The 16,559-nt window shown below is 40.7% G+C and overlaps 1 protein-coding gene across 2 annotated transcripts in view; it reads right to left on the bottom strand.

Annotated features, from left to right (window-relative positions):
• Nucleotides 1-16,559, bottom strand: part of LOC101476376 (nuclear receptor ROR-alpha A) — a 175,154-nt gene that overhangs the window by 51,478 nt on the left and 107,117 nt on the right. The window contains exon 2 of one of the 2 annotated variants that reach the window (XM_076885794.1): nucleotides 9,894-9,926. In XM_076885794.1, coding sequence (XP_076741909.1) covers nucleotides 9,894-9,926 — 33 coding nt within the window. Of the gene's footprint in view, nucleotides 1-1,404; nucleotides 1,539-9,893; nucleotides 9,927-16,559 lie in introns of those variants that run through there. The other variant, XM_004566388.4, reaches the window with a different exon arrangement.

Here is a 16,559-nt window from a genome sequence, read left to right as displayed (position 1 = left end):
CCCAAACCACAGTTTTGATAAATTATATTAAATTAGATGACTGACTGCTAGAAATGCAACAAAAACAACCCTGTAATATGTCAAATGAGACCGGAGCGTGCCACACGTCTGTGATCATGTGATCAACCCCAGGGCAGATCATTGTTTTGAGACCTTATTGCTAACTCACTCTCTCTCTCTCTCTCTCTCTCACGCATCCACACACACACACACACACACACAGAAACTGAAAAATAATATCTTACAGCAATAATCAATAACACCAACAGCATTTTTCCAGCTTCTGATCAGTACCATGGACAACAACTGCAGTCAGAGGTCAGGCAAATGGACACATTTAACATAAGTTTATGCTACAAGCTCACAATGAATCGACTACTCAGCTACAGATTGAGCCTTGCTATTGTAACCTGAAGACAAGTGTAAAGTCTGTAAGCATGGAACAAATGAGAGAAGCCCATGAACCACAGGTCCTCACAGGCTGAGTGGACAGGGGATTGTACCAAACAAGCACATTCATTCATAGAGTTACTCAATCAATAACTGTTTCCACTGGACTAATTTCTATATAAATCAACCACACACAAGTCCACACATACATAGATATGACTGCATATTTTCAACATATAAGTCGGAACAGCCTTTCAGTTCTTGACAAAAACACAAAGGAAATACAAGCAGTGGATTTCCCAGCATGCTCATCAGCCGTCCAAATGTTTCAGAATGTATACTGCATACATAAACTTGGGCTTTGGTCATGAGACAGAGCCACAAATGTAGTGGAGCTTTTTAACTCTGTCCCATTTTTATCTAACTGAGGAGAACGTGCACATTCAGCAAGTCTAAGTTGGTTTGGGGGGCTTTTATGCGCGACTGCCCAGGAACACACCGTCTTGTAGTCCGCCCCTGCCCACACCTCGATTTTCTTTTCCATTTCGATGTGGAGCAAAGAGCTCCACACACAAAAGCACATGACGAAACCTGGAGCAATGCCACAAGCTTTAAAAAAGAAATAGTTAATCCTCGTCCCCACAACTTTCATTTACACGGAGCGCATCTCAAGACCGTATCGTCAACTTTCACAGACACCCCGTCTGCTGTCCGCCTCATCCTCCACCTCCCATACTTTAAAGTCCCACTAACTTGACTCACATTTCCCAAAATAGCATTTCCACGATCAGTGAGGGTGTCGTGTTTCTGCGCTCCAACAGTTATCAGACACAACAACACATGTAGAGTAGCGCTGACAGCTCGGTGAGGATGAGCGCACACAAACCAGGGAAACCATACAAAACAAAAAGCAGAGTGGAGCTTCTCCGTGGACCAACAATCATGTTGAAGCGCTGAAAGAAAACTCTAAACCCAAAGTAAAATGACACACACACACACACCTTTTACACTCACCTTTCATGGCAGTAATGACAAAATACATAGTTATAATCCAGGCTCGTGGAGAGAACAGTAACACAGCTCCCTGTGTGAGACCAGCGGCAGCTCTATCAGCACTGTCATCCTTCGGCTGCTCGGCACAGCATGAGGATACATGTGACTGCAACGTCATCGTTCTGGCCCCGCCCCATCACTTACCTGCACCTCTTATTGACACAGCTGTCAGCCAATGAGAGGACACTTTTAAAACACCGTGAGCGCACAATCTCAAAATTATATAAAACCACACAACAACAAAAAAAACCCAACACAAAAATATGAACCACTGATGAGAAGGAACACAGAATAAGATAAGATAAGATAAGATAACCTTTATTAGTCCCACACGTGGGAAATTTGTTTTGTCACAGCAGGAAGTGGACAGTGCAAAAGTTATGACGCAAAAATTAGAATACAATAAGAATAAATACAGTACACAGCTGTACAGAATAGAATAAAATAATATACTATATACAGTATAATAAAATAGAATAAAAATATACAATAAGATAAAAATAGAATACGAATGCTATATACAACTGAGTAAAAATACAACGATGCCAGAAAAGATTATTGCACTTAGTGTTATTTCACATGTGTGGATGTGTGTGTTTGTTCAAAATGACACCAAAGAAACACAAAGTACCACAGAGGGACACAAAATCAACAAAATGACCAATCTGCAACATTCATGTCAGTCAACTTTTGGTGTTGTTCTTACATCATCATCATGATGTTTGTCCAGGATCAACATTGCAACTGACCAGTCACATTGTATAAGCAGTTAGCATTAGCCAAGAAGTTAGCTAATGCTATGAAAAACTATTACTAGCAAAAGAACATGAGTAACCTAAATTTGGTTAATAGCAAACATAACTTGATAATACCTAATAATAATTATTTTTTAAACCCTGAAATGCTGAGCACTTGTTCCAGAAGAGCGTTTTACATAAACAAAGACATTTTTTTCTCCTTCTTCCACATTCCAAAGATATGGCATCGCAACAAGGTGAGAGGCCAGTTGCAATGTTGATCCTGGACAAACATTATGATGACGCATGAACAACACCAGCAATATCAGGTAGACCGTAGTCAGGCAGCCTAGTAGTGCTGTACCACCTGTGAGGTGCTGATCCAGCAAAGAAAAAATAAAATCTCAAGAAGAGATGCTTTTAAATGCCTCCAGTCATACTTTTAGAACAGTTTTTATTTGCCCTTACCAGTTATTCGCTGGTAAAGTAATGGCATTATGGTCCTGATCAATATTATAATTATAATGTTGCAATCTAAGATACTAAACAGTAACGTCAGTGAGGTAATCCAGACTGATTCCAACGTCAACGATTCCAAAATTTGTTGCAGTACAAACATGCTTGTTAATGCTGTACAGTTGGACATTTAAACAGGAGAGTGTATGGAAACAAACACTCGAGAAACACTCTGCAGAAGGAAGCCATATTCTACACCGACTGTATTTTTAAGTCATTTTTGGTGTTGCATCATTCCCCTCCTCTCCACCTCACACACACAAATCAGCATGAACACAAAATTACTACAAAATGCAGCAGTCTCTTACACATAAATTAAATAAAATAAAAATAAGAACATTTTTTGGTTTCTTTTATTTATAGTTATGTATTTTCCTCCATTTGGCTTCCTGGTGAGGCAGAAGGTTTCATTTAGACGGGAAGTTTATCAGATCTCTTAAAAGCAACAGCTAAAATGAAATGGGGTTTCTCTTTCCTCTCAAACAGCCTCGACTCTAACTGAGACGTTGGAAAGTTTTCTTTGAGATGTCAACATAACCGTGGTGCATCATTTCTACCAATTTGTCAGCTGCAGATTAATGCTGCCAGTTTCACTTTTTACCACATGCCAAAGATGTTTGACTGGTTCTCTCTGTGACAATAAGTTATTAAACAGGCTTTCTCATTATTGTGCTATCTTTGCATTTTGGTCATTATAGCAGCGAGATGGCACTGCTATTGTTAGATCAAATAGAAGAAAACAACATTCTTCACTATCACTGTGCCCCATAATTTAAAAAGAAAAAAAAAACTGTCATGTCGCAGGTCAATTAGTTCAGATAGTTTTTGGTAATGAAACCCTGGCATGAGATCTGCAGCGGTGCAGACACAGATACATCACAAAGAGACAAATGAGATGCACAATAATGCCTAAAAATAGCAAGATTATGTCAAATAAACACAAAACAACACCCAATCACAGTTTTGCATTTGAAACAAACAGACATAAAAAAAAATGACTTAATTGTCCACAACCATGTGAAAAATGACATAATAGAGACAGGAAATAACACAAAGAAAAAACGTAAAAATAAAATAAGAAAATGACAATAAAGGCACAAAAGCCCTGAAAGTGATTAGCAGAAAAAATGGTGGAGTTCGTGTTCAGTTGGAGTTGGATTTAGAGTTGTATTGCTGTACTGAAAAAAAAAAACACTTTTCCCTTTCAGGAGAGACGCAGAGGAATGTGACAAAGAAAAAAGCACACAGTCATGTGGTGTCGTGCTGCTGCCCTCCATCGCTGTGGTTGACAAAACAAACAGTTCAAAGAAACAAGAGGTAGGAGAGACATGAAAAGGAAGGAAGAGAGCACAATGCAAAGACAGACAGAACGAACAGCAAAAACTAAGCAAAGAGGAAGATAACAGAGGACGACGCAGCTTCAGCAGAAATCTGTCAGCCAGTTACATCCAGGCCTCCAGCAGCACGAGTCTAAAGATATCCACCAAACCCGGGTTTGGAGTGCAGAGAACAAAGGACTAGCATGTCTTATATGGCAAAAACTGGTTCATAGATTACACACACATTCACAATAAAACTGACATGAATGTTGAGATTTTCTTAATTAAGTTATTGCTAGTTCTGCCTCACATTCACAAGATTTTCAAAAAATTTGATCTCCTGAGATTCAAACATTATGTTCTCAATTTCAAAATCTTAGGAGGTCTCTTAAGTTATCATGTTCACAGGTTTTCAGAAAACTAAAACCTCTAACCATCAAGTCTTCTAAATATCTTGTAAATCCTCGGATGAGTTAGAATCAGTTTTTCCTACGTTGTCTCAATCTCCAGTGATCATCTAAGTGCTTAGAGCAGCTGGTCCTAGCACACTTCAAATCCTGTCTCCCCCCCACCCTGGATCCCCACCAATTCACATACCGCCAGAACAGGAGCACAGAGGATGCAGTCTCCATCGCACTGCACTCTGTCCTCTCACACCTGGACAATAACAACACCTACGCCAGATGCTTTTTATAGACTTCAGTTCAGCATTCAATACAATCCACCCCTCACAACTCATCAGGAAACTGACAGACCTGGGCATCAGTTCCCTCATCTGCAAATGGTTACTGGACTTCCTGACCAACCGCCCCCAACATGTCCGGCTGGATAACCGCTGCTCATCTACCATCACAATGAACACCGGTGTACCACAAGGCTGTGTGATGAGCCCTTTCCTCTACTCCCTCTTCACCCACGACTGCAGACCTGCTGATGGTTCCAACACCATCATTAAGTTTGCAGATGACACCACGATGAGGCCGCCTACAGGGAGGAGGTGGATCGTCTGGCTGAGTGGTGCGACAGAAACAACCTGCTGCTTAACACCGAGAAGACCAAGGAGCTCATCATGGACTACAGGAGGAATGCTGACCCACATCCACCCATCCACATTAAGGGGACGGCTGTGGAGCGTGTGAGCAGCTTCAAGTTCCTGGGAGTTCACATCTCCGAGGATCTCACCTGGACGACCAACTGCTCCAAGCTGGTCAAGAAGGCTCACCAGCGCCTCTTCTTGTTGAGGACTCTGAGGAAGAACCACCTGTCCTCAGACATCCTGGTGAACTTCTATCGCTGCACCATCGAGAGCATCCTGACCAACTGTATAACAGTCTGGTACGGGAACTGCTCTGCCTCGGACCGGAAGGCGTTGCAGAGGGTCGTGAAAACTGCCCAGCGCATTGCCGGAGCACCACTTCCTGCCATAAAAGACATCTACAGGAAGCGGTGTCTGAAAAGGGCTGGGAAAATCATCAAAGACCCCAGTCACCCATCACATGGACTCTTCACCCTCCTGCCCTCTGGGAGGCGCCACAGGAGCCTCCGGACTAAGACCACCAGGTACCGGAACAGCTTCTTCCCCACAGCTGTCAGACTCCTGAACTCTGCCTCCTGACATCTGACCCACGTTAAACTCATGGACTGAACATACACACACCCACAATGGACAACTGTACCCTCAAACACACAATAATAACATGGACTGAACCACCACTCACAACCACTAGCACTTTATATAGCCTCTGTAGAAACTATCTACACCCTCACTTATCTTAACTGCACTACTGTATAGCTCTGTGTAAATAATCATTCTGTACATTCGATAATCTTTAATCCTACAACTGTTTACAACTTGCATAGTTCCCATTTCTGTATAGCTGTATATCTCAGATTCTGTAAAGTTATTTATTTCATATTCTGTATAGTTTTTCATATTTATATTCATATCCTGTACATAGCTTGTACTCACTACAGCCTGTACATACTTATAGTTATAGAATATTCACAACATACTTCATACCGTGTACATTATAACATACCATAATAGACCCATTTCTGTAATATACTCACATATCTATATTATTGCTAATATATATTGTAATATATCTATATCACTAAAGCACTTCTGGATGGATGCAAACTGCATTTCGTTGCCTTGTACCTGTGCATGTGCAATGACAATAAAGTTGAATTCTAATTCTAATTCTAATTCTAATCATGTTCCCAAATATTGGCGACCATGCTACCCGCCCACTCGGCGGGGTGACGGCAAACCCATGTCAAGCACTTTAATGCCAAAGCAACAGGTTTGGATATAACCCTACAGAGATGTCGGGAACAGTTACAAACATTAACAGAGCACACAGTCTGATGCCAAGCAAGGAGATGAAGGGACAAGGAAAACAGTGTAAAAGATCTGTTTTTCCCATCGCATAAATATAGAAATGGAGTTTCTGAAATGCATCACCCTTGTAAAAGTTTATTAATTATTATCATTTTATTGTTATTATTAAAGGCTTGTTCAGATAATCAGATGCAGAATTGTCAAAAATAAGAACCTATTACTCCAATTAACTGTTATGAAAGGTCCACCTTCACTTTTAGCTTTGGATAACCACCAACAGTTTTCATCTTTATGGAGAAAAATTCATACTACAGCCAGATAATGAGCCAAAACAAACCTCAAAGATCTGAGAACTACTTGAAGACCAAAGACGACCAAGGAGTCCTGCTAGTCATAGACTTTCATACACAGTTACCCAACTTCAACACCACTGAACATTTAAGGGGGTACTAGAAAAAAAAAAGCCATGCCTTTGAAGATATCACAAATAAGCTCTTTTGAACATTTTCAGGCAATGGATGGATTGTGTATCCAAAATTCTGCTCAGCACTTTTTTTCAAAGAAGTTCCTAAAGTCTTTAAAAGGAAGATTATTAAATTAAGCAACACAAGTTAAAAACCCAGAGTCCATATGAGAAACATACAAAACCAAACTAAGCAGAAGAGGATGAACTCAGATACATACACTGTTAGCATGGGAGGAAAAACAGATGAATGGCCATCAGACAATGGGAGAAACATACCTATTGACACACCCAGGGCACACTGTCCACAAATGAAAGCAATGAGGGAGGGACAGGCAATCACAAAGGAGGGAAAACAGACACCAATGGAGACAAGACAAAGGTGGAAACCATCAAGAGAGGAACCCATGAGCAAAGACATTTACCAAACCAAAACAGGACATGGGAATAATTACTAAGACATAGACCACACCAAAAATGGACCACCAAAGACTCCAATCTGGTCCGGTGGACAGCTCTGGAAAATATGAAGGACCTACCTTCATACTACTACGTATGGTGAAAAACTGGCATCCCAGTGCCAGAAAAGTTTGCTGTTGCATATTGCAGAGAAGGGATAGTAGAGCAGTAAACTGGCAACCCGGTGCCAGTAATGTTTATTGTTGTTTTTTGCAAATAATAGATAGGATAGGTTGTAGAGAAGCTGGCAACCCGGTGCCAGAAAGGTTTGCTGCTACATTTTGATAATGAAGCATAGAGAAGAGAGGAGGTGGCATCCCAGTGGTTGAAAAACTTGCTTCTGCATTTTGTGAACAAGGGATAGAGAAGACAGCACCTGGCATCCCAGTGCCAAAAGTGTTGGTTCTGCACTTTGTGAAGCAGGCATTGACAACAGTAAAACTGCCATCCCAGCGATGGAAAGGTTTGCTTCTCCACTTTGGCGAAGCAGGGATAGAAAACAGAAAAACTGGCTTCCTAGTGCCTATCCAAGATAAACAGCAATGGAGGGGCAGCAGAGCATGGAAGTAGTGACTGGTTTCCAGCAGCGCATGAAATTGTGGTAGGGGGCGGCTGCATGGAACAGTGATGGGATGCTTCTTTTTCTGTTACCAGAGCTTGTCTATGCTACATGGCGCTGGTGGGTGGGTCAAGCTGCAAGGCGCACAGCAGCTGCTGTTGGAAGTTTTATATTTGCTTCTGGTCAACTGACTTTTAGATATGTGAGTGTTAAGAAGCTACAAAGTTAGAACAACAATGAAAAAAAAATGCCTCTCTCTTTTAGTATCCGAGCTACAGTCCAGTCTTGATCCTCATCAGAAGAATACTTTTATGAGACCTTCCTGGAACATAGGAACGGCATGCTGTCTGAGTCAGCGTTGACATGTGTCGGCTTTTTGGGTAAAAGTCACTTTATATCTGGATGGAGTGAAGAGAGGAGTTCTGATGTACGGAAAGATGGATGTAGCCAACCGGATTGCCGAGCGGTGAGAAAAAGTGCTATGAGGTTCCCAAGGATGACCGGTGGAGTTTGGTCTCTCTGAAGCACCTGACATGTTGTTCAGAGAGTTTTGGTTTCTTGGATTGCCTGAAAGAGAATCCAATGAAATAAAGATAGAGAACCGGTAGGGGCATATATAGAGGTTTGGTCCCTCTCCTAAAATTCAGATAAATTATCTCCAATATGTTCATAGGGATACATTGTTGAGTTAAACTTCATTTCCACTGACAGAAAGGGGAGTTCCACAGTTGCATGTTGAAATATCCATGAGCGAGATGCTCCATGTATAAATGGGTAAATGTGGCTTGTAACGTAGAAGTGCTGTAGGCACTCAGTGGTGAAAAGTACCACAACAGTCCGTTCCATCTAATCATTCAGCTAAGACCAATCTTCAAACTCCTACAGAATATCAGTGCCTGAGGAAACTATTTTGGATAGCACTCTGATCGTTGTAGGATTTCCCTTTTTCAAGCACTAACCACTTACACAGTTCGAAATAACAACCTGAACCTATGAGTAAGTCTCACAAAGCACCTACCTTTAGGTCATAGCTTATAGGAACTTTACAAAATGCCTCCAGTTGACCTGCAGCAATATCCCCTCTAACACAGCAGTGTGGTGTTTAAGTGTCTCTCCTCCTCTCATGTTGTCTCAGCAAATCTGTGCAGTGACAGAGAACCTCCCTCATAAAATAAAGCTAAAGATATATTTACAGGGCACCTCACCCACCATCCCACTCAGCTTCATAAAACAAATCCCAACTGAGCTGTGGAGCATCAGTGAAAACGATTAAGCTTCCTGAAAACAGCCATGCTGAGTAAATATCAGAGTGCTGTAGGCGAGAGTGTCTCCTGCCAGCAGAGAGAGGAAACTGAGGTGCAGCAGGAGTTTCATTCTTCCTCCAAATTGGCAGAACACGGGAATGATTTATGCTTGGAAAAGCCGCTCAGCCGATGTCGGAGCTCTCCACCTCCCCTCATCAGGCCCAGTCAGTAGATTCACAGCAGCATGTTAGGAGCTGTTTGGGCAGCGCCTGGAGGATCAGCGTTCCTCCCTCCGACAGTCCCACGCACAGACGACTGCAGGAGGATCTCACATTCATTATCCAGCCTTATCAGCTCTAATGAGAGAGACTCCACTCTAGCAGAAGTCCCCTGTCACACATTTGTCCTCATCTATCCTTCACTCTCACAGTGCTTGCATGTTTTACAGTAAAAACTGCTTATAATGTTGTGGGGGAAACACGTTCAGTGTTCCACAGTGAATGGAAACTTCATTAAAAACTCATCGAGTGAATCGACTTAGACCACCTACCCTCAGAATCTTAGTTCAGGGGACAGCGGCCAGATTGCAAACAAAGGAAATCTATTCATGCAAAAATTTTGATAGTCTTTTGGCCCTCATGCTTTGGATTTAGTTTTACATTTGCTGTCTTGTTCTTACTGATTAGTCTCACCTATTCTTCAACACTCTCCAGTGTGCCTAAAAACGAGGAGCATTCATGTTATTAATACAACTTCTAGATAAAACAGTTTTACCAACCAATACACAGTGATGCAAAAACAGAACTCACATGAGTGTGTCTTCTTCACAGCTGCCGACAAACCTGAAAGACACAACAGAGATAAAGTGTTGCTTTTCCCCTTTTTTCAAATGAACAGATCCAGATTTTCCAATCTCATGTTTTTGTCTCTGGTGGTTTTTGCATTGGAGTCTGTGTTGTGCACAGCATTGTGGTAGCTATTGTTGCTAATGAAAGTAGAATGAGAGACTATTAGCTCACTGTCGATGCAAGAGCAAGTGTAAGTATCTCATCTTGTGGATTTTTGCTGGGAATTTTTGTTCTTCCCATAGACGTCACTCCACAGAATGTTAGAGAGAACAGAGTGTGTTTGGGAAAGTTTCATACTTTGCCAATAAAATGAAAAAACAAACCCAAATCAAATGTTTACCTCCTATAGTTTCCCAAAGCTGAAATACACATCCACATTTATGAAGCTGATGTGACAGATCCACCATCCCCTACAGATCACTTCTGCGGGAGTCTGTCTACGGCGGTGGCTTTCCTACAACTAGTTGTACATTTCTGTACAATACTGACTTATTAACCATGACACTATAACCTGAAAGCATATCCTATACCTTTACTATTCTGGCTTTAACTGTTCCACCGAAGCCTGAACTCATTCACCACCCTGCTGTGTCCGGTCACGTTAACTTTGTATTTACTTTTTAGTTAGAATGAATTTAGGCTGATCTAGGAACTGAATTTTTATCTCAGTAAGAATATAGGTTCATTTTTTTTAAAATGTGAGTAAACCCAAAGTTTGATGGTGGTCCACAATTTTTCCCCTCCCTAACTGCATTGTCAGCCCTTCAACCATGAGGTAATTGACAGTCTATAAATTTGTTTATAATTACATCTGCTGCTGCCATGGAGGTTTGAGGCTCACAAAGAACAGTGAACACCCATAACAACCAAGAAAGAAATGGCCTTTGAGTTTCCACAGGCATTTCAGTGTGTCATCAAACATAAAGTGAGGCTCATTATTTTGGGGTAAATGTGGACACTCAGCAGCAGAATGATGCAAAGCTGCAACAGCTCTTCATACTCTAGCTTCCTCCAGAGGGCTGTGGGAGCGACGGGGTGGTGGTTGGAGACGCTCTGGGGCCACAGTGACTCGACCCTCTGATAGGCTCGCGTTGCCCATCTGGACGAGGTCACTGCAGTGACTGTGTCGTGTGTGTACGTGTGTGTACACTAGTGTGTATGTGTATATCAGTAGTGACAGGAAAGGGTTGAGGTGGATTTACGACATTTTTAGAATATTCAGCCTAGATTACAAAATGTTTGTGAGAGCTTAAATAATTTTATTATAATAATTTACAAAGGTAACCTGCTTTTTTAAGATGTTTTTTCTTTTAACACTTTAAAGTTGAACTGAACCAGTACTTCTTCTTCTTCTTTACACTGAAGATAGTTCTTAATGACATTGGCTGGGTGTTTGGGGTGGTTGTCCAGAATACATTTGGGGCCAATAAACAATCATTTATATTTCTGAAAGCGTTCTTTGTTTACAGCATTTTTCACACCTGCCTAAAACTTTTGCACAATACTGTATTTTTTTTATATATATATCTGCTTGGAAACCAGCCTTTTTTCTGTTGATCAAACTGTAATTATTTAAAATTGTTTCACCTTCACAATGTGTGAGTTTCTCAGGACTGTCTTCTAAAACAAATAGTGTCAGGCTAGAGGAAGTCAGGGTGGATGGATGGCTCAGTAAAACAACTTCTATGACAGATGAAATCATAGTGTAAACTGTGCTTTTCTTGAGTTTTCCTGTGTATGTGTTGATCCATCATAACACAAAGACGTGAAACACTCGGTGTGGCTGGGTTCATCATGGCGGAGGGAAAAAGCATTGTGGTGGTTCTCTGAGCGTTTGTGCTGCAAGTAAATGTTTAAAATCAAACTTCAAAATTATAGGTACAAATGTGTGTGTGCTATGCATATTTTTTCATTCAGCGCAGGAACAGTTCACCTCTAATGTCAAGTCCTCCCATCAGCCATCTGGTCGTCTACCATCACACATGCACACAACACAACAGGACAGTCAATCACTGTCCAGCACAGCCTGTGGAGGTGTGCACACAGCCCTGACTCTCCTTGTTCAGTCCTTGCAGTCACCTAAGGGCGTATAAAGAAGCCTTTAAAACCATGTAGATGTTTGGTTTTGGTTTTTCAGATTTTATGTTCTGGACAAAGTTCAAACAGCAGGTTTTTATACCAGATACGTCTGTTTCTGCTATCTTTGTTTTTTTCGGGGGGAATGCACCCATGGTTTACACAAACCTTTCTTCAGACAGACAATAATACTGTTGTAAAGCTGAAAAACTAATGGGGCTGAGGAAAAACAGTCATTCTGAAGCAGGAGTATCTCAGGGATTTAAGAGCAGTGGACAATGTCATTACTCCGTCCTGTTCACATTTATTTTCATGAACACTGGAAGAAAAAGTGCCGCTACCATCTTCAGCAATGAGATATCAGTTTTAAATTGTTGTTTTACCTCCAGCTACTTCCTGAAGGGCAAAAATGATGCTGTGGTGTTAAAGTGGGAAATAGTGTCTTTGTGATTGAGACTGACAGCAGTTTGTCCTTAATCTACCAGAGAACAGTTTAAAATAAAGAGTGCAACAACCTTGACAGCTTATTAAAAGCGAAAGGAGAAAACTGACTCCTTTTAGAGAGAAGTCACCTTTCCACATCCAGCCGTGGGGAAATTCAGAGTATTCAGATTGGTTCTTTACAAGCAAAATTTACACCCGGACGTCTGTATTGTCATTTAACTTGCCTCCTGTTTGTTTGAGATTGTGGTGAAACTCTGGTGGCTTTGTGTGCATCAGAGCATAGACTGTATATAAAAATGAATGTAGTTACCATAGTGACAACCATTGATAGCTGACATTTTTAAACAGTTTTTCCTGGGCACTCACGGTCCTCCTGCCACATTCCCAACTGCCACTCAGACTCCACCGTCTCTCCGCTTGTCTGAACGTATCCAACCAATCTTAAAATATTTCATTGAGAGAATTAACCATATTCATTCAACTCCATTATCGTGGATGTTTTACAATAAGATCCTTTCAACCCCCACCTAGCATAAGTAGAGTTCGGCTTATTTAGCTTTATTCATTTTTTTTTTTTTTTTTACAGTGATTACTAACATTGGAACAACAGAAAAGCTGCATTTTCAGAAAATTACAAGGCCGTATGTACTCTTTATACTGGATGCCTAAGATTTACATGAATATTTCTGGTGTTCAAAATATTTTTCAGACTCACTTATTCTTAATGTTCACAGCAACCACATAATTTAACATTTATTTTTGGGGACGGGCTCAAACTTTTTTTGTATGCAAAACAACAGCTTTGACAAATTAATCACTGCATTTCACAATGCATTGTGAACACAGTGTGAACTGGTTAAAATAGGCTCTGGGACTGAAAATACAATCATATGGAAACACTAAAAGAATACTGTGTTACCTCAGGCACACATCCAGACCCTGCTCCTGGTTCGTCGGCTCTCTGAAAGGATTTCAGAGTCCACGGATGTAGTCCCAACTCTGCCAACGTGAGCCCAAACTGCCCCACTAACCTCCTGAAAAGATTCAGTTCCTGGATCAAACCATAAAATTCTCCCTGCTGCTTTTTGAGGGCAAATCTTTCACAAGAACACAAAGCTTTCAGTGTGTATATACATTACATGACAAGTTCACATCTGAAAAATGTGAAATTTTTCACATTGTTTTTTCACACTGTGTGTGGAGGCCTGTACTCCAGATGAGCATTAGGAGGGTAAAAGGCTTCGTTTTTGTTTCTGGGTCAAATTTTTCACTACTCTTCAAAAGCCGTTGTTTTGACTTTATGGCAGAAAGTGTGTACAATGAGCTACTTTATGTACCCCTCTGTGCACCCAAACATTAGTAGCCATGGGGACCATTGGCATTTCAAACAGACTCACTACATGTGACGGGAAGGTTTATAACCCAACTTCTGACTTAAATACTTCTAAATCCTGTCTCAGTTAGGATTGGACAGGAGTGTGGACACATTTAGTGGTTGATAGGGTGCCTGGGTTGTCGACCCACAGTTTTCAGTTTTACATTATTATTGAACTTTGATTTTCATATTATTTATCAATTCTGTTCTTTTGGTTTCTGTCTGTGCTCCATAGTTGCTCGTTCTCCCCCGTCTGCTGTCTCCCCTTGTCAAGTCTAATTACCGATTACTTCCCCAAAAAGTAATCCCGTTACTTTACTGATTACTTATTTTCAAAAGTAATTAATTACTTAGTTACTTAGTTACTTTTTAAAAAAATTATTTACAACCTGAATAGGTGATAAAGCAATGGCTCTTTCAGCCCAATTCTACTTTTTCTGCATAATCCATCATACAAAATGTAATCAAATGGAAAAGTCTCTTTTTAAAACTTGTTTTATTAGTTTTAATCTTTTAACTTTACGCATCAAGCAAAAATTTAATTATATGCAACATTCTCTGACTGGAAGAAATTTGTTTAACATTTAAACTTATTTTCTGCACATTCCAGCACATAAAATATATATATATATATATTTTGTGTTTACACTCACTCTTTCAAATAGATGCAAGTAAAACACAGCAGAAAATAAATAACATCAAAGACTAGTGGTCCTGTTGCTCTATTTTCACCTGTAAAGCAGGAGTGGCGTAGGCAGAGGTTTACCCTGGTGCAGGTGTGCCGCAGCGGTCAGTGGAAGAATCCGCGAGTTTCTCTGTGAGTTTCCCATTACGTCGTAGCTACTCGGTGCTTGCTTGGAAGTTTAGGGGTTTTTTTTCGCTGTAAAAAGAAGTTTTCTTCCCACGCACAGCGGACACTAATGTTTTTGTCACTTTTTATGGAATCAAACTCAAAGTAAGGTCAGTACTTCCACGCTTTAAACGCTGCACACTCATACTCTCTCCCGCACTCGATATATGATCCATTGTTGATCTGCACACAGCTGTTGTCACGAACGTCGCACTCGCTTATGTCACTGTCATGAGATGTTCTCGCAAAAAATTCACGGTTTTAGTAACGCAGTAACGCAGCGTTCCTACGGGAAAGTAACGGTAATCTAATTACAGTTTTTGCAATAGTAATCCCTTACTTTACTCGTTACCTGAAAAAGTAATCAGATTACAGTAACAAGTTACAAGTAACGCGTTACTGCCCATCTCTGCTCATGAGTAGTTCCCAAACTGCTCATTGTCAGTTTGATCTTAAAGACATTATTTATTCTAGGTTAAGCCCTAGAATAATGTGGTTCTCAAACAACAGTAGCATCAGTATACAGTGATGTACACGAGTTTGCTCCTGATGGCGGCTGATAACACTCACAACTAAAGTTTACATCCTCTCCATCCAATCTGCTTCCTATCAGATTAGTCAGAACCAATGCTGTGGTATTACTGAGCAAACCTGAACGTGCACAAAGTCATGTACGCAGCAAGGGAAAAAAGAAAAGAAAAGAAAAGAGAAAGGCGAGGAAATGTGAAAACAAATGATTCAGATGATTTCATTGATCATCAAACCCTGGCCTGGAACACAACTTGATTTAATGTGGCCAGAAAATGCCTCATCAGCAGAAATACACTTACTCCATTTCCAGCAGTTGTCGTCGTTTATCTACAGTGACCTTTGACTTCCTCCGAAAATTAATCCTGTCTGCACACCAACACAAATACACACCCGGCACACAACTTCATATTTCAAAGACGTGCAATAACTGCTGTCCTCAAGCACCTACAAGGCTTTATCACAGAATCTGGGTCAAGTTAGAATATTCATTAGCTGTGGCCTTTCAACTCTGGCTGCAGGAAGAGGAGAAGCTCCAACCAAAACATTTTAGGCTGTAAGAGCGACACATTTACACAGAGCAACACAACAACCTGAGAAAAACACAACAGCTGTGTGAACTTGTCAGTGTCTTTTTTTGTTGTTGTGTAATTAATCTCTTGTGTGTCTCTTGGTGTGTATTTGTTTTATTTTTGTGCTTTATCGGATCATACAGTGAAGACAGACAGGAAAGCAGAGGGACGGGGGGGGGGGGGCATGGGCCGCGGTCAGACTGATTTCCACTCGTAGCCTGTTGTTGACATTGTAGCTCTTTTTTGACCACTTTGTATTTACTTTGTATCTCCTGGTGGATTACTTGGGCTTCGTTTTAGCCAGTTGCATTTAACTTTATTGAAGTTGATTTGTCTCTTTGGCAGCATGGTGGTTAGCACTGTTGCCTCTCTGTGTTAGCCTTACCCAAGGTGTACCCTCCCTCTCACCCTGTGGTTGCTGTGATAGGCTCCAGATGACCCTGATGGGGATAAACTGATACCTCTTTTTGACGATTGGTGTATTCCTGTTGTCTTTCTGATTTTGTCAATTTTTGGATCATTTATTTCTTTTTGAACTATTTTGTGGGTCTTTTCGATTCGTGATGTTATTGGTACAATAACACTGTAGGGTCTTAAAACTTGCAATATATAGCACCTTGTTGTTGCTGTGAATTGATGACATATGTAATCAAACTAAAATTGAATTAAATTTGTATTTCAGAAGTTATTTTGTCCTCTCTAACTAACCTTTTTGAAGTCAAATCATTTTTTTCTGTCTTTGTGGATGATTTGTGCTACTCTGTAGCCATTTTCTAGCTTTC

This window comes from Maylandia zebra, linkage group LG1, assembly GCF_041146795.1.
Source record: "Maylandia zebra isolate NMK-2024a linkage group LG1, Mzebra_GT3a, whole genome shotgun sequence".
Classification (NCBI taxonomy): Eukaryota; Metazoa; Chordata; class Actinopteri; order Cichliformes; family Cichlidae; genus Maylandia; species Maylandia zebra.
The sequence above is the reverse complement of the archived record's forward strand: the minus strand, read 5'-3'. Positions and strand labels throughout refer to the sequence as shown.